Genomic DNA, 27,439 nt, shown 5'->3' on the forward strand with positions numbered 1-27,439 from the left:
TTACGCACGGCTCCAGTGACACTGTGTCGGAGAGCAGGGTGTCATGCAGGACGTCAGGGTGTCGGTGTTTCCCAGTTAACGGTTCCACCGCTTCTAGAAAATGATCCTGTTAACTGGTCTGCTTTTTATTCTCTGGGGAGAACCGGGTCGGTGTCTAGACGAGGACCGAGGTTTTATTTTTGATGGAGGTATCCGCCGCTTCGCCGTGGCCAACGACACGGTTTACGTTGCTACAGAGGAGAAACTGTACCAGCTGAGCCACGACCTGACTCTGGTCCAGATTCTGACCCTGAGGGGAAGGGTTAAGGACGACAGCGAGGCAGCGCACTTTTACCGGGTTTCTGAGGGGGAGAAGTGGAACGGAACTTTCAGCATCAACATATTGTTGCCATTTGTTGAGAATCACACTCTGATCAGCTGCGGTGTAACTGACAATGTATGTGGTTACTGTGAGGTTCTGGACCTGACGAACATCTCTAAACTGATCTACAGTGAAAACGTGCAGGTGGGACCACACAATCACAATAGCTCGTCCGTCGCATTCTTGGTGAAGCTGAAGACTAGACCCGAGACTTATATTCTGAGTGCGATACAGAAATATGAAGGCGATTCCGCAAAGTGCGGCCCTGGTTACAACGCTGTGAACCTTCACAATACAAATGACAAACAGAGCGGAGAAATATTTTCTGTCATTGACGGGCAAGCAACGCCGATGACCGAGTGCAAAGGTAATGTGGAGTTTGTGGACGGATTTCAGATAAATTCCATCATATATCTGCTTTCCAACCTGCCGTCAGGTCCTAAAAACACAGTCCGTCTCAGTTGGCTGGAAGGCAAAACAAACAAAAAGGACACTTTCAAGTCGCAGCGGTCTGTGGTCCTCCGTGTCTCTGATGGTGAAGGCAGCAGACTCCTGTCCTCCTCGGTGATCCCGGGAGGATCTCCGGGGCTCTGGAGCGGAGTGTTCACTGTGGACGGAGGACAAACCAACACCGAGCTGGTGGTGTTTGACATCAGCCCAGATCTCACCGGAGGGACCGAGACAGACTTCTGCCGACTAGCGACGGTGTTTTTAAATCACTTTTATATTTATGTTTTTTTTTAGTTTTTTTTTATATAAACTGTTTTTGAGTGATCAGATCTTTACACTCGTTGCCCTGGTGTCACATTTGGTCATTAATGCAATTTGAGCCTGATCGCTTCATTATTGTCCGGTGTCAAAGTTAAAAAGTAGAAACGCAAACAGATTTTACCGCACTGATTACAACATCTGCAGGAACAAAGAAATGTATAATTTTAAGGTTTACTAGTTAGAAATTGGAAATGGGAACTGACATCATGTCACAAAGAAGAAAAACTAAGTAAACCTACTATTACTAATATTAATTGTATTCTATTAACTATAGCGTTTAGAGTTCTAATAAGAAAAAGAAGCTGAAAGTAGGAAGGAGAGAAGTTTAAATAAACATATATATAAAAGACATTGTTACATATTGTGCTAAAATTCATATTCTACTAATAACATAATTTAAATGTCAGTTCCTGTTGCTGCAGATTTTACTCAGGCCTGTATTAATCATTCATTTCATATGTTAAACAAATTCAGTTTAATGAAGTTTAAAGGACAGAATTTAAACAAAAGCAAAATAGTAAGGATTTCTATCTATAGGTGTTTCTAGTTGTCACTGTGCATGTGTCAACACTTCCTCATCACACCTCATATTTAAAACCAGGACAAAATGACAAACCAGTAAAAATAGTTACTTGGTTTAACTAAACTTGATGATCTACCAGTAGAACCTCATTAACTTTTGAGTAGTGATAAACTAAAGTGAGTGGTGATAAACTATTTCTATTTCAACTACCTGAATACATCATAGAGCTGATCTTCAAGGATGGAAAAATACCTGTTAGACGCACATCTGATGTCCGTGTAATTAATGCTTGGGTTTGTGTTTCTTAGTCAAAGACCCGGAAACCAAAGGTAGTTCTGTTCAGACAGAAGCACATGACCTCAGTCCTGACAGTGAGACAGAAGGACTGGATGATTTTCTTCATTGGGACAGAAGATGGGCAGCTCATAAAGGTTTGTATAAAAAGTGATGTTTAATTTCACATGTCATAGTATAAATCAAAGGTTATTTGCAGTAGTGTTATTAGTGAATTACTTACCACCTTACCAGCCTTGTTACTTTTGTACTTTAAGTAAAATGTGGATTATCTGCTTGGTACTTTAACTTAAATAGAAGATTTGAAGTGGTTCTTGAAGTGGATGTTTTTAAGCCAAAACTTATTGAGTTTGTGTACTTGTAGTACCTCTGCACACAGTGTATCACATTCAGCTGTGTAGCTGCAGACTGCTCAGAGTGGCAATGCTGACCATCAGTGTTAATGGCTTATCGCGGCTTCTTTATTGGAAATGATCTTCAATGCTTCATTTATTGTTTGCAGCTTGCACATTTGTTTAGTTTATAATATGATTTATTGTGGTCTGTTAAGTGCAGGAGGCACACTGACATTTCAGTTTTGAATTTTTGTAGAATCTTCTACTCAGCTAATAAATTTATTTCTAGTCTGTAGGAGCCAGAATGAGTTAGATGAGCTTTATTGGATAGTTGATGGTTTGTATGGGAGAGGGTGAGTGGGACGTCATATTTTTCGTTGACTGCTTTCTTTATTTGAATTTTATCACAGCTTTTATTTCATCTTTTAGCTTTTGTACACGTGGATGTAAATGACCAACCTACTGATACATTTTCTCTATGTCCACTGTCATTTTTCTTTCATATCACACCCTGTCTTCCTTACAGCTGCTGCAGAATTTTCTTTGCTGTGCAACAGTTGTAAGGAAGATGCTGAGCTTACTTTCATATGAGTTCATAAAAAAATCCTTAATGTGTTTGTTACTGCTACAGCTGAGGTCTAACAGAGAAGTATGGCTTTTCTATTGATTTGCTGCCAAATGTAACATGTAACAGCGGGCAGCTTTTAGGATCATGTTGCACAAAGCAGCTGACCACTTGTATTATATAGGTAACGTGTTGATTTGGAATTTACTGGAATATATATATATATAGTATTTATTATATAGTATTTAAACTGGATGTGGTCAAATGGCAGAAATACCATGTTTCTTTAGCTTTATGTATGTTCTTAAATCATGGTATAATGCTTTTAATATAATAACAAACGTTTTTTTAAAAAAAAGCAGACTTTGCCATAAAAATCACCATCGTGATGTGAAACATGCAATGTGGTCAGTAGATTCATTGGTGACGTACTGTGGCTGTGTCTTTGGGACAGTAGAATTAGATTAGTAGTCAATCATGACTTATTAACAGATGATGATTTGACATAGGGCCATACATTTAACATAAATATTAGCTTGAACTTCTGAACACACTTCCCTGTGCTGGTTTGAGCTTTTAGTGGAGTTAGACAGCAACTCACTATCCCCACTGGGATCAAGAGTCATAAGTGGATCAAAGTGTTCCTCTACAGCCTTAATGGGGCTGGTCATTAGCTACCGTAAGTGGTCTGACCAAACTGGAGGCATAACAAGAACAAAGCTTCACTGTACCTCCACGCTTTCTCTCCAGCCATCGGTTGCAGCAGCAAATAATGTTTCCAGTATTTCATCACTGCAGGTCTTGTCTGATATACTGATACTTTTATGTACAGATGTCCTCAGTTATTTACTTCTATTAGTAGAGAACATAGTCATTCACATAAGATGGTTGTTGGGAGACTGAGCTATAGACTCTAGTTTGTACGGTTGTTAAGCCAAATCTCCGTTGAGATGTAATTTTTCTTAATTAGCTCTATTGCATTCTACATATGCTTCTTAACTTTGAAGAATTTAAAACACCAAAACCAACTCTGAATGGATCCTAATCACTACTGTTCTCTGTGTATCCAAATCTTATCCTCACACTTTGTAATTCATTAATTTTAGTCTTCAGATCTGTAGATTTTCAGTAGGGATGAACAGGCTTGGCACTGAAAACCACTGGCAGTTATGGAAAGCTTGGTAAATGGTAGGACAGACTATCATGGGAGTTTTAATAATGGCAAAACAAAATTCTTCAAGACATCATCTTAAAGCCGAGCATATCGTCACAGAACTTTATTGATTTTTTGTCCTTTCGTCTTGTCCAGTGATTTCAGTGTCGCCACAGCGGATCATTGTGCGTATGTTGATTTGGCACATTTTTTACGCCGATTTTTTCCTGACGATACCCTCCCCAATTTCTACCAGGCTTGAACTGGCACATAGTCACAGAAATTAGATCACCTATTATATAGAACCAAATACCTTGGCTATAAATACATGACTGTAGCGAGCTAGATGTTTTATAACTTTACAAAAAACCACTAAGTTTAAATATGTACTGAAGTAGCAGCTCAGTCTGTCAGAAATATAACAAAGCTACATTCTTGTTGTCAGCTTGCTGTGGACAAAAACTATCACACCACATGTCCCAAAGTGCTCTACACTGCAGCCGACGACCACCAGATGTTTCCCGAAATCCACCTGGATCAAGTGGATCGTAAACATGTGTATGTGGCTTTTGGAAACCAGGTAGGTGCATTGTAGGCTGCATGTATCATATGTCACTTTGGTTTATACAGTGTTATTTATATATGTGATGCAAGTGTTGCTAAGTGTTGTTTGTTCTAGATGAAGCGAGTACATGTATCAAAGTGCAGCACGTACACAACTGTGCAGCAGTGTTGGTCTGCACAGGATCCACAGTGTGTCTGGTGCAACTCTAATCAGAGGTCAGGGAAATGTGATCGAAACAATCTGCATCATCTGCAATTGACAACCAAATAGAATATTGGTCATAACTTTTTTTTTTGTAGTTGTACATTTGAAGATGACTGCAAAGACTCAGACTGGGTTTCTATTCCTGATACTTTCCAACCGAAAATGGTTTCCTACCAACTTGTAAAGGACTCCACTGGCCCGGTACATGTTATATACTAACCAGTAAATGACCTACCTGTCAATCAGATGACTGTCTTATTTATTCAGTACTGTGTATGTAGTATACTAAAAGAGACTTAGACAGGTGAAAAATTCTAAACCAGTTTACAAATCTGTAATCTCATGTTTAATATTGACATAACATAAAACTATTTTCTGCTAAAAAGTTAATGATTAATACTGACATTTATTTAATTAAACCATAACCAGTTGTTTCTCAGTTATTTCTCTTTTTAAAACTCTACATCTTTCCCCGTCTTAGATCAAACTAAACATCCAGACACAACTGACTGTGAGTAAGGTGCCGTCTAACTTTGCTTGTCAGTTCTATGGACCTTCCACTGAGCTCTGTAGCAGGATTGGGCCCCCGCCACAGTTCCCACAATGCACCTGCGTCCTCACAAATGGCACGCTTCCTGCTGAAGGTCAGTGACTATATGTAGTAATCTTGTGACTCCAATACCTGTAAATCAATAGCACTGTCCTAAAAAGTTGGGAATGAAAGATTTCACTCATCATGGACATGACTGTCAGGGTACTATAGGGTGTATCGTTGCTCTTTAATATTTAGTGCATTTTTACAGATTACTGTCTGCCTTTCAGGATCCTTTATGAATGGTAACTCAGTCAGTCAGGGAGTCGGCGAGTCAATTTGTCTCCCCGATCAAGAAAACTTTCCTTTCTTTGGCCATGTGAGCAGCTAAGAACTTAAATGAAACTTGAAGGTGTTTATTTTGGAGCAGGATCTTTTTTCTTGGATGGCGAGCTTTCAGTCCATGGTGAAGCGTTATTCACCTGACTGTACACAGTGATGCTGGTGTTCCAGCAGTTTCTAGTTCATTGCAGACCTAAGCCATAATGGTTCCTGAGTTGAACATCTGAACAAATGTTTTTTCACCCGAGTGAGACACGTTTGGTCTTCTTCCAGACCGTATAAAATGATACCCTCTGAATAAGTTGTATTTAGAACTTTGGTACAATTGTTAGTCAAGTGACATTTCAAACACTTCTTTTGTCATATTGCCTCATCACTAACAGCTTCTGTAAGCCATGCAACAGTATTTAATCATCTCTGAAACGGTTAGCTGTATCCTAAATATATCGCATGTATACTGGATTAATCTGAGTGGGAGAATCTGTAGTTTTGGCCTTGTATGTATAATGAAGTCTGCGCTGCTGTAGGACCCACAAATGAAACCCTCTGCCCCAAATTCTCAGGTAATTAGTTCATTAAATCTGTATGTTGTACAATTATCCTGCTTTAGCAAAATGAAAAAAGTCGAATCATTTAAAGCCCAATGTTGCCATGACATTCATGTCTATGATGAGTCTATGTTAACTTTCATATATTCAGTACTGCAATAAATCAGGTTTGGCTTTTAATTTACAACTTTATCCAGAAAAAAAGACTGAGAGAGACGGTGTTTTCTCTTATATCGTGACAGAGCATAAAAACATGTACTAAAAACTTCATGATAAATACTTTCAAATACTATGACATTTATTTAACAGGTCTGCATGTCACAATCAAAATTAGACTATGGAAGGTGAACTTAACAGAGAAACTGAAGATAACCAGCTGCTCTGACATCAGGGGATCTCCAAGCTCTGTCTTGTGAGTCCATCAACATTTTAAATAAATCACCTGCTGTAACAATATAAATAATGGAAAATTAACTTTCTGTAAGAAAAACTTTTGTTCCTCAAAAAGCTTCATGTATTTTTCGTCAGTGACAGATGTTTTGTTTTATCACATGTATTGCAATGATGTGGTCTTTGTGTTGTGTGAAGTCACTGTGATCTATACTTCTAGTGTTAGAATGGTGGTTATCTCAGCATGTGAAAATATTTGCTTTCTCTTCAGGTGTCAGCAGTGTATTAATTCTGGATGTGGCTGGAGCAGGAATAGCTGTTCCTGGGCAAATGAAGGAGTGGGGAATGTAATCCATGTTTATTTTTTCTTAGAACACGTTATTTATATTTGAGTAGTTGGACATGTATATATGGGCCACATTTGAATACCAGTGCAACACTGGTGCATTACTTTGGGATCGTTGTGAAACTGAAGATTAGTACCAAAGGTTCAGATATTATCCATAATAAATGTTATTTAAACAGTCAGCTCATCACCTACCAGAAAAGAATGTTTATTATGGAAATTGTATTAGCTGCTGGACATAATACAAGATAAACCATCAAACTGATAGTGTTACTTCATTCTGCATAAGTTATAACATTTTATTTACTTATTTGTCAAGAATACTTAATAGTTATCCTAACCTCCATCAAGTTTAGAATAAACCTCCATTAGTCCTTTATGTGGCTGCTTTTTGACCAACATTGTCAAACTAATCAACTGATTTTACTCCCCTGCCTACAGGACAGTGTTTGCCAAGCGATGGCTTCAGGGATGAACTCTTCTGTGAGTCCGAACACATTGTTTCTCTGAAACACACTTTAATCATATTCAGTAGAGGTTAATGAAAAACATCTTGTGAAGGAGAAAAAAAAACATTGTCATCATTGTGTGTTTTTCACTTGTCAGAAGCCAGAGATCACCTCCATCTCTCCCAGTGTGGTGTCTGTCTACGGCAAGAACTACGCAGTGTTGTCAGGTCACAACCTCTGGGATGTGACAAGAGTGAGGATCCAGACGGACACAACCTGTTCCCCACACGAGTGAGTCTGTTGGAAGAACATGTGAAGTACATTTGGCAGAGGCACTGATAGGGAAATGTCACCAAGATTTGGATAGTATTGACAATTCACCCAATACTAGTCCACGTCTAGTCACCACTTACATACGTGGGAATGGTTCTTCTTCACAGACCAAATCAGTGTGTTTGTCTAAGCTAATCCACTTACACATGACTTGCACAGCATAAGTGTACATGCTAGCAAATAGAAATGTTAGTTTGGCGTTTAGTTACGTTTAGGTGGGTTTAGCTGCTGAATCTGGCTGTAGTCTGCCTTTCTAAAAATGATTGGGGATTTTACTGTTAACTGGTTTCTCTTTCTCTCTTTCGTCCTCTGTCAGGTCTCCTGTGTGGAAGAACACAGGTGTGAGTCTGATGTTCCACATCCCCAGTTCAAATATCAAAGGCCTGGTAAAAGTGTGTGTTCTCCTCCCAGATGGCAGTTGTCATGGCAACAGTAATATCACCTACCAGTCATTACCATCGTGCACCAAACTTGAACCAGGCAGCACCTGGTCCAGGTATGTTTGGATTCATTGGGGATTTTGCACTCCTAAAAAAAACCCCGCACAGATATGTCAGATGTTTAAAAAACAAGAATGAGACATTAATGGCTCGAGGTCTCATTCATGTGCAGGGGTTGAGTGTTGGAGATGATGCTTAGACAAACAGTGGGTTCCATTACATTTTGGTGTCGGCATCAAACCGCTCATTTACCGAACATCCAACTGCTGACACACAGTATGTGTCATTGGAAGAAAGCTAAATATCACATTGTGGCAAGAACTTCTCTTAAACTGGACACTTCTTTCCTGTTATTTAAAACATGTAGTGCAGGTTTAGTGCAAGTGGGGGAGCTTAAAATATTCAGACTGTTAGAAACTGTGCTGAACTCTATTATAGTCATTCAGAGGACCAAGTGAAAGTGACTAATGTATGTTCGCTATGCCATGAATAGATTGTCACTTACTTTATAGTGAGACAAAATTAATCAGTGTTTAACAAGAAAACCAATGAAATCAGCACGTTTCAATGGTGAAGCAATAAACCTATAGTAGATTGATGTTATTTTACCTATTGAAAAACAAAATGGTCTCTACATCATGGACAATTACTAAAAAGACTGAAAACTTGAATAAAGCTATATTTGGACCTACCGTTAATGTTGTGTCACTAATCAGTAGATTTTGCAGAGTCTTATCATAGGAAACAATGTTAGAAGCTGAGAAAGAGTTACAGGCTGATGGTTGTCTGATGAGGTGGGACTGCCACTTCCCCAAAAGATGCAAAAGAGTCCACTTCTCGTTTTTAGCAACAGCTTAAATGCTACTTCTGTTTTTGGACCTCAACAAGAACGAGAGCTTTAACACACACAGTGGTTTCTTTACTGAATGTCTAAGTACAAGAACTGAACTGTATGAATGTATTTAAGTTCTTCTTGTCTGATTGGCTACTTCTCTGTTTCCTGCAGTGGTACAAGGAACATCACATTGACAGGAACCCACCTGGATTTTGTGGAAGGGGTCATACACAGCCACGCCCCACAGGAAGTCAAACAGTCCACAAAGCACAACTCTCAGGTGGGTCTGTGCTCAAGCTTGTATCTTACATTATGTAATGCTGCATTACTGCACATATGACGATGAAATTATTATGCGGATTTTACATCAACCAGTGTTCCATTGTTATCGATTCCTTATAAAGTTATCTGTGTCATAAAATGTTTCTTTAATTTGCTGCAGAAGCTAACATATGAAACACCTGCAGCTGGAATCACTGAGGGAATCTTTACCAGCTCTGTTTCTCTGAAAGTAGCCAATAAGACTGTGGTTTGTTCCACAAACTTAACCTACTACCCAGAACCTGAGTTCATCAGCTTCACGTCCACAAGGACAGGAAACAATGTGCGCATCACCTTACAGGTAATGCATTTAAGTTTTTTGTTTATTTTTCTTTTAATATCAAATGAGCAGACATGAATACATAGGTCAGCGGGTGATTCTGGTGTCATTTCAGAAAAAGGCAGACAAACTGGAGATGACAAAAGAAGAGCTGTTAGTGTGGGGCCTTCAGGATGAAAAGCAGTACTCCTGCCTCATGCGGGAGAAAGGAACCAGTAATGAGACAGAGTCTTTCATATGTGAAATTCAGAGCCCACCTGGTCGTACATTTCGGCAGTTAAGGGTAAATCTGTCAGTCACAACAAGCCAAATTAATACTAATTAAAGATAATACTTTATAATGTAGTAAATGTGTATATTTGTTGTGTCAAATTCCTTTTACGTATTGTGCTGTTCTTTTTTCCCCCACAGATAGAATATGGAGAAAAGACGGTAACATTACAGGCTAAATCACCATTACTGCTTCTTCTTTTGCTGGTTGTCCTCCTGCTGATACCCGGCATTATTGTTGGTAATTACACGGCATTGCATTGAGTGGTTTCACCATTATCCGTCTTATACCTACTTTAACAAATAGGTCAAGCATTAACAGGGAAAGTTTTTTGTTTTTTTTTAATGTGTGAAATTTTATATAAGTATCTGTTTGGTTTTCAGTGGGTGTGATTTTCTACCGAAGCCAACAGAAGAAGCTCACTGCTAAGATGAACAGGTTTATGGAAGACCTGGAGCTTGAGATCCGGAAAGACATCAGACAGGGTCAGTCACACATTCTCACAATGCATCTGTAAAATAACCTTAAGGTTAAAAACATATTTGAATTTGTACAGCTGTCTCCTGAACTGCCTAGTTTTGAATTTCCCGGATATCAGTTTTTGTGGTTTCAGTTTTTTTTTTTTTTTTATTAAAATCTTGATAGGAACTTCCTTCCTGCAGCATTATCTCCATCTGTACTGTGGATGTGTACACAACATATATAACCATTTTTCCATTTGTAACTTTCGTTCTTTTTAGTTTTCAACAAATCGTCGTCTCCTAGCTTAGTTGTCAAATTGCAACCACTTTGCCGTTTCAAAAAATAGAAACTTTCTGATCGTACTTGATAAGCTACTTAGTCTTATCACACACTGGCTAAGGTATTAGACTTTTTTTGCTGTAAGATGTCTTGAACCTGTCTCTGATGGTGAATTTATCAAACGTAATTGGCTGGTGTCAAACAGAGCCCCGTTTGCCATCATCAGTAATCAGCTTTGAGTCTGCAGTGGTAAGGATGTGTTAGTTAGCTGCAGCACCAGCATCCATTTTCACTACCTCTTTCAGTCCAGTGGTCTAAACACGCTTGCCTAAAAAGTTTCTGCTGTGTGCTTTTGAACTATTTAAAGTGTCTTTTTCCAGTTGTGCCAAATTAGATTTAGTCTCACTCAACCGGTCTGAAGTCCATTGAAACTGCGTCACTTAACTGTCCTCTGCAGGTTTTGTGGATATGCAGACAGAGAAAGCTGATCTGATGGAAAATGTTGGAGCAATCCCTTTTTTGGACTATAAGCATTTTGCCTCCAGAATCTTTTTTCCTGAGGTACAATGGATCAGAAAAAAAGCAAATGTTGATACCAGTAAAATGTCAAACACACTGCTGCTGCCCGGTAAACAGAAGTAACAGGCTTTTTTTGTTACTGTTTCCCAGACTGACTCTTTGATGGTCTCATGTATCAAAGACATTGGTCAGGTAAGGTTTGACCAGAAAGAAAGTATTTATTGTAGATAGGTCTGTATAATTAGTTTGGCATCAGTGACAATTTGTTGTATCTGTTCTGGGATCAGGACGTGGTGAAGGTTCAGCTCGACGAGTGTTGCCAGGCCCTGTCCAGGCTGATCCAGAACCAGCTCTTCCTCACATCTATGGTGCATGCTCTGGAAGAACAGAAGAGCTTCACCATAAAAGACAAGTCAGTTTGTCATGTTTTGCCTCTAAAGATTAATGTGACTGTGTTATTGGCTCTTTCTGACCCTTCTGTCTTGTTCTGTTCTGCTCTTCTTCTTTTATATAGTTACTGTCTCTTCTTTACTTATATTGTGGGGTCATTTTGTGTCTACGTATCCTTTTGTCAATTCTTTGCAAAACGGTTTCTTTCTCTCTGTGCAGCTCCTCCATCATCATCCATTCAGTTACCGCTTTCTTTCTCAACATTTCCTTCCTCTTATTTGTTGTGCTATGCTTAAACTTACACACTCCCAATTTGTTCTTTCCTGTTTCAGATGCACATTGGCATCTTTGCTGACTGTATCACTCCACAGCAACTTGCCGTACCTGACAGAGGTGATGGAGGCTCTGCTGGGAGCTCTGATGCGGCAAAGCAGCAACAGTCAGCCCAAACTGTTGCTGCGACGCACTGAGTCAACGGTGGAGAAATTGCTGACCAACTGGATGTCGATATGCCTTTATGGCTTCCTCAGGGTCTGTCCACATCTCTTTCAGTCATGTTTCTTTTTCTGCATTTCTGCCTTTATTAGATAAGTGCTAGTTGAGAGCAGAGAGGAAGCAGGGAAGTGATGATGTCTCACATGCAGCAAAGCCAGATTTGAACCACGGCGTGTGCCTTAGCCAGACGCTCCACATCTCACTTTCCTGAATCACTGCTACTTGGACAAACCTTTGGCAGTGCTGGCAGCATTGCTGCATGTCTGGTTGGTGATAGAGTTTGTGAATCTACCTTTTTGCTTAAGACTAAAATATTGTGCCAAAAATGTATTTGGCAGAATTAGAATGCAATTTTGTAAGAATTCTATAATAACAACTTTTTTTTCCGTTTAGCATCATCATGAGGCAAATGGTAAACTACAATGGCGAACATATAACTAACCTTCAGCTGACCATGTCAGAGTCGCTGACTCACCTCTTTCATTTTAACTCTTGGAGAAATTTGTATGTCGATATAACAGTCTTTGAAGTAAACGGGAACTGACGAAAAAAATTGTAATTGCACCACATAGGGCATTGGAATCAGTGTTAAAATGAAATTTGTTTTACAATATGTACAAGACAATTGTTTGGTGTTGGCTCTTTCCTAATTTCTGTGATATGCGACACAGGTCATAGCGATAGGGACTGTGTCATGATTTGTGTCATGTTGTTTCTCTAAACTGCTGCTCTGTGTTGTATGTTTATCAGTGACTGTAAATTGTCACAACCTATTAGAGTATTTCTGAGATCCCAGCACTAGTTACCTGCTCTGTAGAGCTGTCGTGCAGTCAGAGGAGTTATTCTGAGTTATTAGTTTTGTAGTTTGCTATGTTAATCAGCTCTAATTCATTTTTAAACCAACTGTAACTAGGACAATCTAATCCATAAGTGTCAGCACTAAATTCTAGTAATGGTGACGCAAACCATGTGATGATGCTCATTCTCATCTGTATGAACCAGAAGGATCGGCCACTTACTTCCCCTTCTAATTTATTTTGGACAGGAAAGTGTCGGCCAGCATATGTTTCTGATGGTCAGCGCTCTCACGCAGCAGATCGCCAAAGGACCTGTGGACTGTGTGACTGAAAAAGCTCTGTATACACTCAGTGAGGACTGGCTGCTGTGGCAGGCCCAGGACTTCAGCCCACTGGTAAAAACATGCACACACCCACAAGAAGAAACAATAGTTGTATGTGGAAGACATGGAAGCAATCATTAGCACTTCCTAATTCACGGTTCTGCTTTTGGTCTGGTTTTGTAACAGTTAATCTGTGCTCACTTAATGCCGTGTCTAAGTTTATATACACAGCATCTCCAAAACACACTTGTTAACAAAATAGATTATGTGATATTCAACTTCTTTCAACGTTAACAGCAGTTAATAATGAAGCACTACGGAGCATCTGTTTAAAGCTCGACAGGGTTTCAGTTTATTTCAAAAAACTCATTTTCTGCACGTACAAAAAGATGTTGCTGAAACAGTTCACAGGACAGTGAAGTAAAGGGCAGTGCCACCTGTTGCAGCGCTGCTTCTTGTCCTTGTCTGCAACGATGGCTCTTTATTTAACGTCTCAAACATTTGCAAATTAAATCCACGGCTGAAAATACATGGAGGCTAAGAGATGGCCTAGATTGAAGTAACTTAGTAAAACTTGGTAGTGAAACTGAAAAAAAAAAAAAAAAAAACGAACATGCTATTTACAGGAAGACTGAAAATGAGAGCAGCAATGAAAGATGTGTACACTTTGGTGACAGGAAACTTCAGATTGCGAAAGCCTTAGGTTGGTCAGTAACCTATTCCTAGCAAAGGAAGATCCCCACATTGTGAAAGTTTTTTTACTGCACACTTGCTCAACCACTGCAGCTGTTGGACACGTATCCCAAAAAGAAGAAAAAAAAGATTTTGTCACATTTAAATAATGAAATGTCACATTTCATGTCCATGTGTAGGGGTCAGAGGAAAGGTTTTTTTTTTTTTTTTTTTTTTTTTTAAACTGTTTTAAAAGTGGGAGACACAGCATAGACTGGGTGATGTGCTGCTTCTGGTGATGAGATGCATCAAATTTGGGTTTTTAAACAAAAACATCTATGTCAAGGAAATGAAACATCCTTGCGAACCTTAGATTAAACACATGAAAAAAAAACCCACGCAGGCTTTCTGTGAACACACCCTACTTATCCGAGCACAATGGATTCATCTAGTGTTTATATTCATCTCCTTCACACTCCGTTCACAACAGCACAGTGACAAAGTTTCATCATAAAACATTAAACTCACATTAAAAATTAGAGAACGGGGTTTGTGGCAGAGCTAGAGTTGACGTGCACAGAAAAATACAACTAAAACTTTTTGTGTGTAATGTAATAATTTGCATTCCACGGGTTTAATGGAAGCTGAGGCGTAACGTCACAGCACTGTTTAAATAATGACAACCACAGAACAACCTATGACATCAACGTGGTATAAGCAAAATAACTCATGTGGTGAAGATATTTTCACTGTATGATTTATTTTGCATGCCCTGAAAATGTTATTTTCAGTTTCTGGTTATCTGGGACAGTGATATTGCTGTTTTAAACCTACTCCTCTTTTGCTGCACCAGTGCCACCGACACACAGCAGTTATGAAGGTTTTATCTAATCTAACAAACTGTCTTGCACTTGCTCAACAGTCTCCATTAGACGTGAGCACTACCCACAAAACGGAGAGGAAATGGACTGAAGGTACTTCAGCCCATAGAGTACCACTGTGAAAGTCTTTTATTACCCACACTTCCCCTCAACGATCCCTGCAGCTGAGTGATTCTTTCCAACAAAGACGAGGGATGAATCTGCTTATGTTTTGATGCTGTCAAATGAAACCGTTGTTTCGATAGGGCTTCAATTCACTTATTGCATGCAAGAGAGGAAAACCGAGGTTAACATCAGTGGTTTTTCTGTGTGCATTTTTTAGTATGGCAAGGATTCACTCAGGCGTCTAGTGTGAATTCTGTGCATCTGATTTGATACGTTAGCTCCTGAATGAAATGATGTTGAAATAAGACTCAGAGCGAGTTGTTTTAATGCCGTGCCGGTTATAAAATGCAGCGGGTCAGCTTTGTCCGTCTTTTTGGTTCTGCAGAAGCTGAAGGTGCTGTTTGCAGTGGGCAGTGACGGGGAGGTCAGCGAGCCACTGGAGGTCCTTGCCCTCAGCTGTGACACAGTAGAGCAGGTCAAGGAGAAAATTCTGTCCACCTTCAAGGCCAAGTTCGGTTTCCCCTACACCACTCCCATCAGAGACATTAATATCGGTCAGTAACGCGGGTGTAGCTCGGTCTCTGTAGCCTCATCTTTTGTCTTATCGAAGTTGTTAATCAGTGGTTTAATTTGCTTGCCACTGCGAAGGAGAAGTCTGGTGAGATTCTATGTTATCACGTTTATCAATACCTCTCATCAAATCATAAAAACCAACAATGAAGTGATTGTGCTAACAAGTATAAAACACAATGTAACTTTATCTTTATCAATTCTCTCTATCAATGTTTTGTTCCAAACATTAGAAACACATCAGGATTTATTATAAGTCAGTCTCACAGACCTCATCCTGATGCTGGATTAATTGAGCATTAATCCACAGCTGGAAATAGTCCTAATTGGTAATTGAAGGGATGTTATTGTTCCTTTTTGCTATTTTAACTTGATATGTTTGGCTATTATCCGTCACAAGAAGTTGGTAGACTCAATATTTTAAAGTAGTATGAATTTGCCAAGTTCTTAACTTTTTTCCCCACCAGAGTATGAGAAGAATGCATCTTTTCTTCCCCTTGAGGAAGTGGATGCAAGCTCAGAGGTCATCGGGGACGTTACGATGCTCAACACACTCAAGCACTACAAGGTGAGAAATGTGACAACTGTGCCAGTGGAATTAGGGCTCTCTGCTTATGCCGCAAGGGTGACGTGGAAATCTAACAGAAAGCAAAACCCGCCCACTACAACTGAGATTTATAAATGACTCTCTGTCAGCACTCTTGTTGCTCTAGGGGCGGCGGTGGCTCAGTAGGGAGAGGGGCCGCCCACCGCTCTTTCAAACCACGTGTCGTGGTGCCCGGTAGAAATTGAGAACGGTTGCGGCAGGAAGGGCATTGGGCGTAAAAACTGCCACCCTGAACTCAGGGGACAAGCTGAAAAGACAAAAAAAAAAAAAGTTGTCCCCAGCAACAAGAAAACGTTAGCACACAAGCATTTTCAGGGGTGTGTGTTGTATTTTCACTATCAACAAATTTAATGTAATTTGATACAGCACTAACAAAGACCCATCAGTTGGTCTGTGGGAGAATAGAAGACCGATAACGTGATGTGGGCTCATGCTTGCACGCTGTTGCCTAGGGACTCGGACGTTTACTATTCCTTTTCTTACTTTGAAGTCGACTCAGTTAGTTCCTGTAGACAACAGACTTCTTATTTAACCTGCGCAATCTGCAGCATCTCAGGGAGCGGACAGGGGTCAAAGCCAAAAGGTAACAATTTTACTATCAGCACCAGGTTAAAAACATGTTACAGTCCAGAGCAGCTGCTGATCCCCATCTGCTCCCTCCTATTTTCCAGAGGAAGAGAGTTCTTATATAAAAGTCCACTCTGGACAAAGAGTGGTTTGTAATAGCTGTATAATAAGATCATTTTGCACCATGTGTTCATCATTAATCAGAGTAGCATCAGAGCCTGGGAAAGAGTCTCCTGCAGGAGTAGTATCATATTCTCGTTGTCTGGACTGTGTTGGTCGTAATTTACACATAAAGCTGTGCTTTAACTTGATGCACGTTTAGTTGAGCAAGAAACAACACAAATGTTTGTTCAGTGGGGTAATTCTTGCAACATCCAAGCATTTGTGGTGAACTTTATGTTTTAACAATAGTGAGCTTGAGCTAGGATGATTTCTGCTTTGCATCCTTCCTTCAGCAACACCTAGGTCAGTATAGACTTACATATTTATGGTTGGCTGTGGTTTTAACATAACACATATGCAAACCATAAAAGCAAGCACCATGAAACTGAACACACATCTAATATTAATGATTTTTAACGGGAAAAAGGTGTGTATATATTTAGCTCTTTATAACACGTAGCTCGGCTACGTGCAACACTTCATCTCCTTGCAACACTTCATCTCCTTGTCTTCATCTTGTTCTAATCATAACCATTTCTTTTTATCACATCTCTCTGTTTGTAGATTCCTGATGGAGCCACAATCAAAGTGCTTTCTAAGAGAAACCACGCTCCTCTAAGCCCACAGGGAAGTCTGAAGGGTAAGAGCTGAGATCAAAGATATTGTTAAATAAACTCTGAAACATCTCCACATGTTGGGAAGTTTTCTTGTTGCTGGAGGTTTGGGCATTTTGATGCCATGTGTTATTTCACATGGCATCACCTGAGCAACATGACCTAGAGTGGAGTATTTTCTAGAGTAGTAGTGTGTGGGTAATGTGGTTTACTGTGATCTGCTTCATTAGAACGTTCTGGACACAGACACATTTAACTGTCAGTAAATGTTGTGTACTTAACATTCTGTCCCTTTAGGGACCAAAAAAAAAAAAAGCCTGAAAAGTAGAAAACATGGGGGGACTGTTGTTTGAAGTTTGCCGCTATTTTTAAAAAATGCTTCCCTAAAACAAATGAAAAAGCCTCACAGAGCATGGAAGCTGATGTGGGAAAGGGGCTCTGCCAGGACATGGCATCTCTCCCGATGTTAGAGGACATTGTTCTTCCATATAGCACGAGGATGTAACACTGCCTTTTCAGAGAACTTTGTAATGTGGTGCTCACTGTGTCAGGATGCCCTGAGGACGTGCTCATTCACATTGCTGTACTAAGCTTATATTCAATGAAGGCCTTTTATTTTTAACCATCTCCTTTACTGGAAAGCGTAAAAAGGGTTTTATTAAGCCATATCCCACCAATAGATAAGATTGCATAATTTTACTTTCTAAGAGCATCTCTGACTGTATGGGACACTTAGTTTGAATTACATTTCTTTAGATATTCAAATTATTTTTACATTGACAGTACCATTTATAGGAAGTTTTAAGCGTGGTTCGAAACTTCCTGCTGGCTGCGGCCTTTGTGTGTGTGAAGTTTGCACCTTCTCCCCAGGGTATTAAAGACCTGTGTGTAAGGTAATTGGTGACTCCAAAAATGCCCGTAGTGTGAATGGTTGTCTGTCAGTGTGTTGGCTCTGAGATGAAACTGTTCAGGGTGGACCCCTTGTCTGGCCCAGTGAGAGAAATGCACTAGTGCAGTTTCTCTACATGATTTTCCTTCCCTTGTTCTATTGCCGCCATTTCTCTAGTTGATGTGAATTTTATTTTTATCATTTGCCCAACAACATAGTAAAGACAGGATCAGTTGCAGATAATCTCTTTTTTTATTTTTAATTAGAGCTGTATATTATATCTAATACATTTAAAATCACAATCAAAAAGATTCCTGCAAATAAGTAGCAACATTATTCTGCTTATGACAACTTGTTTTGTTTTTCTCTCTAGATGATGAAAACTTCTCTGGAAAATATTTCCACTTGGTAAACACATTATTATTCAACAATTTCAGGAATAATGAAAAGCACCTTGGATTCACTTTGAACACATTTGATAGCTGGTGTCTTCTCACTGCAGATTGATCCTGATGTGGTGGAGGACCAGAGAAAGAACCCAGAGAGGAAGAAGTTAAAACTGAAGGAAGTGCACCTCACCAAGCTGCTCTCCACCAAGGCAAGAGGAACTGGTTTATTCAAGCCAACTTGCACCAACACAGAACTGATACCACAATGTGTCTTGCGCGGTTATTTTTATCTGCAGTAGCGCTCACACTGTGAGCTCGAACTCTCTATGACACCAAGTGTCACATTTATTTTCTTTGTAGACAGGAATTTGATGAGGAACAAAGCTGAGGTGGAGCATTTGTTATTTTAGAAGGGAGGCGATTGAAAGTAATACACTTAAATTATCTCCTTGGCTGCTCTCTAGCTTTACCTGCTTTTAATAATTAAATTTTCTCTCTTTTTTGGAGTTTTAAAATTCTCAGGCCAGCAGAGATGACATGACTTTTTCTTCTCTTTAAGGTGGCGGTGCACTCGTTTGTGGAGAACCTGTTCAGATCCATCTGGGGGATGCCACACAACAAAGCTCCACTTGCTGTCAAATACTTCTTTGACTTCTTGGATGCTCAAGCAGACAACATGAAGATCACTGATCCAGATGTTCTGCATATCTGGAAGACCAACAGGTATGGCAGGGTGAAAAGCATGGACACAAAAGTCAGAACAACCGAGGTTTATGTCTAATAATAATGTGCCACCTGTTCTGCTTGCTCTGCAGTTTGCCTCTGCGCTTCTGGGTCAATGTCCTGAAAAACCCCCAGTTTGTGTTCGATATGGAGAAAACGCCACATTTGGACGGCTGTCTGTCTGTCATTGCTCAGGCCTTCATGGACTCTTTCTCCCTCAGTGAGACCCAACTTGGAAAGGTAGACCAAATGTCTTACCAGAAAATGTCGTTTACCATATTCATGCCAAAAATGAAGTTTATAGTTAGGATACCTTTGAATGTTTTTATGTTCCAGTATGCACCCACCAACAAGCTCCTCTATGCCAAAGATATTCCCAAGTTCAAGCAGGAAGTGAAGATGTACTACAAAAGAATTAGAGAACAATCAATCACAGATTCTGAGTTCAAGGACTTCCTGAACGAGGAGTCAAAGGTAACATGTATTTCAATACAAAATTACTTTTACAAGGTGCACACAATGAATATGAAGACCAACTATTTTAATTTCAGAAACATGAGAATGAGTTCAACGAAGCAGGCGCCCTTAAAGAGCTCTACAAATTCATCCAAAAATACTTCACAGAGGTCAGTAGTTCATTTTTAATTACAAAAAGTTAAATTGCTTGGCTTCTTTTTCGAACTTGCTGCTTAGGGTGACAAATTTGAACACAATAGCAAAGATGAATTTATACTGATAGTTTCTGCTATGAGCGGTTGGCAGGAAATAACAGCAGTGAAAGTACCATTCACATAAGCCATGTTGTGTAGAGGAAATGAAATTAAGTATTCTGATTGTGTCTTTGCTTACTAAGCAGCCATTTCCTGTTTCTGGCACATTTTTTTAAGAAGTCAACCCTGAAAAAGTTTTTCATGATCAAAACAATATAAAAACTTTCTTACTACAAAATTAATTTGCCTTTTTGTTTAAAGACAAACAGCTTAATGTTTTCAAAAACTGACATGTGTTTCAATGTCTCCACAGATAAAAGAGAAGCTGGACCAGAATGGAGCTTCTGCTGAGCTGACAGAGCAACTACAGCAGGTAAAGAATCAGTTTGACGGATTGAAGAGCTGCTCCTGGAACTAAACCCCGTGGGGCTACGAGTGGCAACTGTCTATCATCTCCTGGTACTTGCAGAGGATAAGCATTAAAGAAACAAACCCAGGACAAAATTTTGTGCAATTCAAACTGTATAGTGCTGTGATTGTTATGTATAAAACCCTTTATGCAAACCCTGAGGACTCATGATCTTTCCCCCCCCCGACTCCACTTAGTCAAAAAAAGGTTTGCGGAGTGAGGTGATGTCAGAGGACAGGTTGAGAAGTGGCGTCCTGATCTCTGTGTACCAGAGATCCCAGTTCCACTAGCTGCTGCTGCTGTGCATTCTCCAGATCCTCCAGCCGCTGACGCAGCAGAGACAGCTCCCTGTGATGCTGCTCCTCCTGCAGCATGAGCACCACTGTGTTATCGAACAGCTCTATGAAATTGTGAGAATGCTTGGTGGGTTATGCTGTGAACATACACATGTGGGGGCTTCTCACTGTGTTTTAACCATTGAAGTCTGGCAGGTGCTTATAACACAGTTGACAATCCTAATGAGCACACTAGTCTTAATTTAACTGTGTAAAGACAAAGCAGAAGACTTTGTTTCATTCTTATTCACTTCCTGCTGCTGTGGGTAAAAACCCTGGTCTATTTACACTTATCATTCATCTACAGTAGATGCCCACACAAATGTTTGTTCACTGCATGTACTTACTGGTATGTTGGATAATGGCCCCTCAGACCGCAGCAGGAGGAAGGGGGTGGGTGAGGAGGACAGGAAGTTAGGGCCAGCGCTGAATGAACCTTGGCCCCCCAATAGGAGGCGGCGAAACTCGTTGTGGCGTCGTTGAAGCTCCTTCAGTCGTCTGCTTAGTTGAGCTTGTTCCTCTGAGAAGGATAAACGTCTAGAGAAAGGTAGGAAGAAAGTCATCACTAGACCAGCTGGATAGTTTTCTGATGTGTGAAATGCAAAGATTCAATTTCATCAGCTTGGTAACTTACTTTTTGGCTGCAGCAGCTCCCAGCTCCAGCTCTTCAATCTTGGCCTCCAGCAATTGGATCTTATCCTGCAGTCTCTTCTCTTTGTGCTCCGTCTGCGTTTTCCTCTACAACACATACACATTATGTTCAGCCTCCAATAGTCTCATTACTATTGCAAACTGAACAATGTTTAACTCTGAGCTGATTAGCAGCCCCCATTACACACGTGAAACAAAGCAATTAGACTGAGTTAACATGTTTTAAATAAAGTTGAGAAAACAACACAAACCTGTGTGTCCATGCATATAAATAGCCAAAATGTTACTTGTTCCTGAAACCCTAAAATTAAAGGTGGTATTATCAAAACCAGCAGTACCTTTTTCTGGGCCACCGCTGCTCTCTGCAGTTTATCTTTGACCCGAGTGTATTTCTGCTGCAGCTCAGCCTCTCGCTCCTGCAGCTTGTGTTTGTCCCCCAACCATTCGACTCGACAGTCCTCCACCATTCTGCAGGAGGAGCACAAGCATTTTCAACAGGTTAATTCAGGCATCAGGTCAACCAGTCTGTTGTATTTCAGTTTATCTGGGAACAGATCACTAAGACGTACCTCTCCGCCTCATGCTGGCTCTTCTCAGCCTGGGCTCGGGCTGTTCTTAGCTCCTCCCTGACTCTGTCCAATGTTTCTCTCAGGCACTGGTTTGTCTCCATCAGGTCACTTCCAGAGTGTGACCGTGTCCCCAGCTGGACATGCAGATCCTGGTTCTGCTGTTGGATAAAACAAATTTTTGAGCACACATTTCGATTAAGCTGCAGGACTCGTAAACCTTTTATCTTATTGAATTTACCTGCTGTAGTTCTGCAATCTCTGCTTTCTGTCTCTCCAGCTCTTCAAGCTGAGAGCTCTGCTGTTGAAGTTTGGCTCTGAGTGAAGCAAAATAAATACCGTACATTTTATACTAATAAAAACCACGACAATATTTTACCGTGATGTGCTTGCTATTTAAAAAAAAAATAAAAGTGCAGGGTATGTTTAAGCCTGACACCGTTTACTTTTTCCCTTTGTGTTCCCTATAATGAAGTGAACTGACTACAAATACAGAAATGAGAGAGAGAGTGAAAGGGAAATTAAAATGTTTCAATAATGTTCCACAGTCAACCACAGAGTTTTGGCTGGCACAGGAGTTTTATCAGTTCACACTGCTTTCATCTAATGTTATTTCATTTAAATGTATCTAAATCTCAGAGCTCGGAGGCAGTCACCACTTAGTTCAGTTGATTCTTGCCTCCACCCAATGCTGCTGTGTGAATTATGTAATGCTTAAGATTTAACACCACGCTGACCTCAGGTTGTGCAGTTCTCTGCGGGCTGACTCTTCTCCTTGCTGAGAGACATGAAGACGCTCCTCCAACTCTGCTTTCTGGGCCTCGTCTGCGGCATCCTGCAACACCCTCTGCTGTTCTAGTGCTGCAAAACGATTTTCCAACTCCAACCTTACAAAAACAAAATGTTCTCGGGTGAAAATTTACACATCATTATACTGTAAAAGTGGTAGATACAAAGGCGGTTCTCACTTCTCCTCGTGCAAGGCTGCGGTTTTGTGTAACTCCTCCTCCCGTGCAGACTGCACCTTCCTCGCCATCTCCCTCTCCTTCTCCATCAGTACTTCTTTGTGTCGCTCCACTGTAGCTTTCAGCACCTCCACATCTGTCAACAGACCTGAAACACACGTGTTACCATCACAGAGAGAATTTAGATGTACAAACAATGAACACAACTGAGAAATTAAAATCTATATAGGACCACAGGGTAACAACACAAAGCACTTAATACAAATCAAAAATAAATAAACAGAGCCAAACAGAAAGTTGGGACTTAAGGTTATTTCACTGCTTGTAAAGAGTTTACTGCTCTATGTTTGCGCATTTGTGTGTGAGATTCATACCATCATTCTGTCTCTGCAGTGTGTCTCTTTCCTGCTCCACCTCTCCTTTAGAATGGGTACACTCCAGTTTGATGCTGGCCACCTCCAGCTTGTGTGAATGTTTCAAGCTTTCTATCTGAAAATCGAAAAAAACAACAACAACATAATAACATGGTATCACAGACAGTGAAAGCTGCTGGAAGTGCAGCCGTTTCTAACATGACCTATGACTGCGTTTACATGCACTTAAGTAACCGGGGTCCTCAAAAGAAATCTGCTTTCACAGGTAATCAGGGAACAACGCTTACATACACTTACTGGAAATCTGCGTATATATGCAGCAGAAGAGTGGACTTATTTTGGAAGCGTGGAGCACAGATTTAAACTGTATAGTGATGGAAAACACTTTCTGACTTTTCTGTGTGCGTGTGTGATCCCCAACAGTGTGGGAAAGTGACTGATTTAAACACACTATGACTTTTGAAGTGTTTAATGTTTTAATCTTTCCCTTGTGCTAATCACTATATTTGTAAAGATATTTTAAAAGTACATTTACTATACTTTTCCTGTTTCTTAGCTCTGTCCAAACAGTCCTCTAGCACCAAAAAGTATGTGAACCTTTTGGAATGCCCTGGGATTTATTTAAGTTTTTAGTTTACAAAGTTTGTTCACTGTTGTGACTTAAAACAAGATCTGACCAGATTTGAAAACAGATTTATATGCAAGTCTGAGCAAAAGTGTCAGTAAGAAAAATTACATTGATAATCATAAGACACAAACATCAATTCATTTTGGAACAAAAACGGTGTAAGAAATGCAGCTCAGTGGGTCACATGTTAGAGTTCAAGGTCAGAGGTCAACAAGCTACATACCTGACACATGAGGGAGTTGACCTCTCTCTCAGCTTTGTTCAGTCGTCCAGTGAGCTGGCTGTTCTGCTCGTGCGTCAGGTGGAGCTCACTCTCCTTCCGCTCCATCTGTAGACGCAACGATTGGCGCTCCGCCTGTCAACCCAACAAACAATTAAACCCAACAACTGATTTCTTTGTTAGGCTTAAAAAAAAAAACAAACAGATGCAGGAGACAACACGATGTCTGCTGTCTCACCTCCAGTGACTTTACTGCAGCCTGAGACTCTGTCAGCTGTCTGATCTGGATACGCTGCACATTCTCAGCCTGCTGACCTGAGTTTTCTTTCTGAGCTCGAAGCTCAGCCACCTCTGCCTCCAACCCCTTCAGCCGCAGGTGAAGCTGGGCTTTTTCTCTCAGCAGACCTTCCACTCGTTTCCCATCACGCAGTGGGTCAGAACCCTGGTACTGAGCCACCAGTCCCTCCCTGTCCTTTTCCAGACGAGAGATCTACACAACAGCATATTAAATAGGTTTAATCTCATTTAATATATAAGAAATTATCCTGATTTTAGTGAATCACAACAACTTGACATTATGATTCAGAATCTTAGTAAAATACTAAACTACAGAAATGGACTCTCACGCTACCTCTGCTTCGTAACGAATCCTCCGCTCCTCAAGGATACGAGCATGTTCATCTTGCTGGTGGTCAAACTGGGTCTTAAGGAAGGTGTACTCATACCGCAGCTTGTTGTACTCAGACCTGTACTTCTCCGTCTCCTGTAAAGAGCCACAAGTATAGACATAATCACTGAGAGGACCGAAGGAGCAATCAGGCAGAAAAAAAGATAGCCCAAAGAGCATATTTTTAAATAATTCTTAAAGGCAATCAATGCCACTCTAAAAAAAAATAAATAAATACAGAGGCAGACCTCCTCCAGTTTGTTGAACCTCTCTCTGACTGGAGCTTCCATCTCCTGCTGCACCTGAGCTCGGAGCAACTCCAGTCTCTGAGGGGTCATCACCTGTTTAACAAACACAAACATATCCAGAAAGTCATCAATGTGATTACACATAAGCTATTTTAGAAAATCAGGACGTAAACATGTCTTACAATTTACTTTTTTTATTTAAAATATTTCTCCCCTCCAAAGCTCTTGTACCTGCAGCCGAAGCTCCTCCAGCTCCCTGGTTTTGTCCAGTATTTCTCCTCGCAGCTCAGCCAGCAACAGCTGCTGTTTCTCCTGCTGAGCCTGCTTGTCGCTCAGCAGACGCTTCAGGTCACCCTGCAGCCGGATGTACTCATCCTGCAAGCTGCAAAAAGAAGATATTTGGCCTAAGGGAATGACAAAGTACCAACACACACCTAAAATATATGGGTTGTGTTGGTATTTTGTTGGATATCAAGAGATAATTTCTACCATGACTTCCCATTTTCTACACAGTAGAATTTCTGTCAGTGTTTTTTTTATAATTCTTGATCTTAAAGAATCTACTAACTAAACACCAAAAAAAACGCTTTGGCTTTACCTAGAATTTTCAGCCTTTAGTGTCTGGTAGTTGGTCCTGTGATTTTCACTCTTCATTCTCTCATCAATAAGCATCTTCTGCAGCTCCATCTCTGCTCCTTCCAGCCCAGCAGACAGCCCCAGCATGGCTGCAGACTTCCCAATCCCAGGCTGCAGGTTCGATAGGAGAGCAGCCGACTGGCCAAGAGCAGAGGAGGTCATCTCACCTCAAAAAGGAAAGAGAGGAGGAGAGGAAAACTGTGGGTAAACGAAGCAAGGCACTTGCTCTGTCTGTATCCAAAAAACGAATGATGATTGTGAGCAAGTCTTCAGGTATTAAACAGTGACAAAAACTGCTTGCACTCTCAAGTATGGTGCTTGAAGAGGACACAAATCTGGCCCGGCTTTGTTGTCAGTTACCATGGTAGGTTTGAGAAGAGTCCCCCAGCCACTTGTTAAAATCACAACTGCTTTGCAGTCAAGACGAGTCTCTTAATCAATCTCAAGTGATTACTTAGCTTTACTCCCTGGCTGCTGGGTCTGTTGTGAATACGCCGTCTGTGACTGCAGCTATTAAACCACTTCAGCCACTTGTAATCAGGCAATCGGCCTATGTCTGAATCCTTAGACCAGTGTCATACGTTCGGAATACATGAACACAACAACCCCACGCTGTCACTGCAAAGCTAGCTTCGTGTCATAAAAGCAAACCAAACTGCAGGGGCTGTGGTTTACTGACAATAACAAGCTACTAATGTTAACGTTAAGGTGGAGACACCCGGTTTAGCACCTGGGTCCAAACCAGCTGATTATAATTTAGATACCAATTAATCCAACTTACGTCTCGTAATCGGTTTGAACGGTTTTTGAATATCGCGCTTTTTGTCCCGCGACATACTACGCTAGCTAGCAAGCTAGCTACCATAGTGCGTCCTTTGTCGGACATCCCCTGCTATTAACATTTCCTCAGCAACGTTAAGTCTGGACAACAAACTGGCAGTGGCACGATTCAGACTGGTTTTCTCGGCAGTAAATGCAAACAACCACAGTTTGAACCAAAGAGAACAACAACTACACGGCTGCCTTCAACATTTGTTAACGCAGCAACTTGCCAAGCACAACAATGCGTTACTGAGCACAAGCTAAACACAACCCAGAGTCTTTTTGGAGTCCAACCAACTACAAACCAAGGCTTAAAGTTCAGCAAACTGCAACGTCGATTGATTCACATACCCGAGTAGGTTCCTTACTGACGCCACTTACCCTTAATTACACCTGGACTTTTTTTTTTTTTTTCTGTTCTCCTATTTGCTAGCCAGCGCTAGCTAGCGAACCTATGAACTACAAACTGTGTGATCACGGGATTTGCCTTCCCACAATGCATTTCATTCAGCAACTAACACACACTTCACTAAATCTTTACTTCAACGGTATTTTATGTTTATATCCAATACTTCTCCCTAAATGTGTAAGCCATGGTCAGTTTTCACGAAAGTAAAAATTATATATTTAACTAGGTTTTTATTGTATCAGTAGGGCACGTGCAAAACAAAGCTCCAGAGATTCATCGGAACCCAGTTTAATAGCTGGGAAAAGCCTAAAAGCGCATCACTTCTAAATCTGTGTCCTGTGTCCAAAGCCCCTTTTATACAGTGCACGGCAGCTTGCCATCATCACGTAGTACACATGTTCACATGATACAGACAGCCTTGCATTTCTCAATCTGAATTATTTTACAAAGATCAATGGCACCCAGAAGTGTACTGTGCGGTGAATCCATTAAATGGT

General features: G+C 40.5%; 2 protein-coding genes across 6 annotated transcripts; one reads left to right on the forward strand and one right to left on the reverse strand.

Annotated features, from left to right (window-relative positions):
- Positions 1-20,579, forward strand: plxnc1 (plexin C1). The gene is made up of 31 exons (XM_067489614.1): positions 1-1,066; positions 1,964-2,086; positions 4,448-4,582; positions 4,682-4,782; positions 4,867-4,972; positions 5,253-5,415; positions 6,503-6,605; positions 6,855-6,930; positions 7,371-7,412; positions 7,536-7,669; positions 8,028-8,207; positions 9,158-9,266; positions 9,429-9,608; positions 9,703-9,870; positions 9,999-10,098; positions 10,242-10,343; positions 11,057-11,160; positions 11,269-11,310; positions 11,406-11,530; positions 11,841-12,039; positions 13,049-13,195; positions 15,167-15,335; positions 15,819-15,919; positions 17,252-17,327; positions 18,564-18,598; positions 18,693-18,788; positions 19,139-19,302; positions 19,395-19,542; positions 19,639-19,776; positions 19,854-19,928; positions 20,326-20,579. The coding sequence occupies exons 1-31, from the start codon at positions 101-103 to the stop codon at positions 20,428-20,430; spliced, it is 4,512 nt and encodes a 1,503-aa protein (XP_067345715.1). The 5' UTR covers positions 1-100; the 3' UTR covers positions 20,431-20,579.
- cep83 (centrosomal protein 83) lies at positions 19,829-27,033 on the reverse strand. 5 transcript variants are annotated; one of them, XM_067489618.1, is made up of 16 exons: positions 26,915-27,033; positions 25,674-25,878; positions 25,307-25,457; positions 25,076-25,168; positions 24,792-24,923; positions 24,399-24,650; positions 24,164-24,295; positions 23,313-23,427; positions 22,942-23,086; positions 22,711-22,860; positions 22,215-22,290; positions 21,977-22,134; positions 21,746-21,875; positions 21,391-21,494; positions 21,104-21,293; positions 19,829-20,786 (listed from the first exon to the last, which is right to left on the reverse strand). In XM_067489618.1, the coding sequence occupies exons 2-16, from the start codon at positions 25,871-25,873 to the stop codon at positions 20,649-20,651; spliced, it is 2,166 nt and encodes a 721-aa protein (XP_067345719.1). In that variant the 5' UTR covers positions 25,874-25,878; positions 26,915-27,033; the 3' UTR covers positions 19,829-20,648. The 5 variants fall into 5 exon arrangements, with proteins under 5 accessions (XP_067345719.1, XP_067345720.1, XP_067345718.1 ...); XM_067489619.1 differs by having other exon boundaries at positions 26,885-26,986; XM_067489617.1 differs by lacking the exon at positions 26,915-27,033 and adding an exon at positions 26,493-26,818 and having other exon boundaries at positions 21,977-22,131.
- Positions 27,034-27,439: the final 406 nt, after the last annotated feature.

Source organism: Channa argus, chromosome 21 (genome assembly GCF_033026475.1).
Source record: "Channa argus isolate prfri chromosome 21, Channa argus male v1.0, whole genome shotgun sequence".
Taxonomy (NCBI): Eukaryota; Metazoa; Chordata; class Actinopteri; order Anabantiformes; family Channidae; genus Channa; species Channa argus.

Excerpts from the sequence above, each read along its gene's own strand:
- plxnc1 (XM_067489614.1), top strand. The coding sequence starts at position 101 with ATGATCCTGTTAACTGGTCTGCTTTTTATTCTCTGGGGAGAACCGGGT. Across the intron at positions 7,670-8,027 it reads ACAACCTGTTCCCCACACGA|GTCTCCTGTGTGGAAGAACA; the intron begins GTGAGTCTGTTG and ends GTCCTCTGTCAG. Across the intron at positions 12,040-13,048 it reads GCCTTTATGGCTTCCTCAGG|GAAAGTGTCGGCCAGCATAT; the intron begins GTCTGTCCACAT and ends TATTTTGGACAG.
- cep83 (XM_067489616.1), bottom strand. The coding sequence starts at position 26,547 with ATGTCGCGGGACAAAAAGCGCGATATTCAAAAACCGTTCAAACCGATT. Across the intron at positions 25,879-26,492 it reads GTTCAAACCGATTACGAGAC|GTGAGATGACCTCCTCTGCT; the intron begins GTAAGTTGGATT and ends TTCCTTTTTGAG. Across the intron at positions 24,651-24,791 it reads GGATTCGTTACGAAGCAGAG|ATCTCTCGTCTGGAAAAGGA; the intron begins GTAGCGTGAGAG and ends GCTGTTGTGTAG.